Source organism: Etheostoma spectabile, unplaced genomic scaffold (genome assembly GCF_008692095.1).
Source record: "Etheostoma spectabile isolate EspeVRDwgs_2016 unplaced genomic scaffold, UIUC_Espe_1.0 scaffold270, whole genome shotgun sequence".
Taxonomy (NCBI): Eukaryota; Metazoa; Chordata; class Actinopteri; order Perciformes; family Percidae; genus Etheostoma; species Etheostoma spectabile.
This window is the reverse complement of record NW_022605574.1, coordinates 272102-273119: the sequence shown is the minus strand read 5'-3', so window position 1 is coordinate 273119 and position 1018 is coordinate 272102. Positions and strand designations below refer to the sequence as shown.

Below are 1018 nucleotides of genomic sequence, written 5' to 3'. Positions count from 1 at the left end.
CCCCCCCACCCCTTTATAGACTTACACATCCAGGAAGCTAATACACTGCATATCATGTTCTAGTGTAAATTTAAGATGGTCATAATCCGATTACTTGATTAATTTAGGGAATAATCGGTAGAATACTTGATTACTTAAAGAAGCGACAGCTGCAGCCCAAGTTCTTACACCCCCGTATTTAGGACTTTATTCTCTACAGCGACGACTCACATTATCGTTTTAATTAATAAGGCCGACAAAAGTTTCAAAATACTGTATACACATTGTTATAAAGCGTCCCCTAAGGACATATACACGGGGTGTAGGCAAATGGGACAGCCCGGGCCAGATCTAACCCCTGCTAATAAGATAATAACAATAAGAGACGTTAAAACTGGATAATATTATCTGTTTTGTGCAATAACACAGTGTGCAATGTGTGCAATACTCAACTGCTACCATTATTATTATTATTATTATAATTATTATTACTTTTCACCATTGCAACACCTTAATTATGTTAATTATATAAATGCTGTATCATAATATTCCTTTAACTATGTAAACATCCACACTCCTTATATTTCTTTGTTTTTATTTCTACTATTTGTGCAACTGCAACACAGAGTTTCCCTTCGGGGATCAATAAAGTATTTCTGCTTCTGATTACTAATTTAATTTAAAATGGCACCTTTTTTATAGACAGAAAAAACTGTTGAAAATAAAACCCCAAAAAGTAAAAAAGAACAATCAAAAAAGTATACAAAACAATGATTGAAAAAAACAAATGCAAATCCTCCCGTTTGAGAATGGTGTTTGATGTTTTTACTTAACTAAAAATAACTAAATTATGAAGCACTTTAAAAGAAATGTTGAAAACTGATGAATGAACTAATAATTTCTACCTGAATCCCTCCCAGAACCATCCATCAGTATCCTGCAGGGAGGGGGGGGTGCGGCGGTCCCCGGTTACCCCCAGAACCCGTACGACCTGCCCAGGAACAGCCACATCCCGAGCCACTACGACCTGCTGCCGGTG

General features: G+C 36.5%; 1 protein-coding gene across 1 annotated transcript in view; it reads left to right on the top strand.

Moving 5' to 3' along the window:
- The window catches only part of LOC116685793 (multiple epidermal growth factor-like domains protein 11), a gene marked incomplete at its 3' end in the record, with an annotated part of 8043 nt that extends 7025 nt beyond the window's left edge, over window positions 1-1018 (top strand). Inside the window, 1 exon segment of the mRNA XM_032510733.1 lies at window positions 900-1018. Coding sequence (XP_032366624.1) covers window positions 900-1018 — 119 coding nt within the window.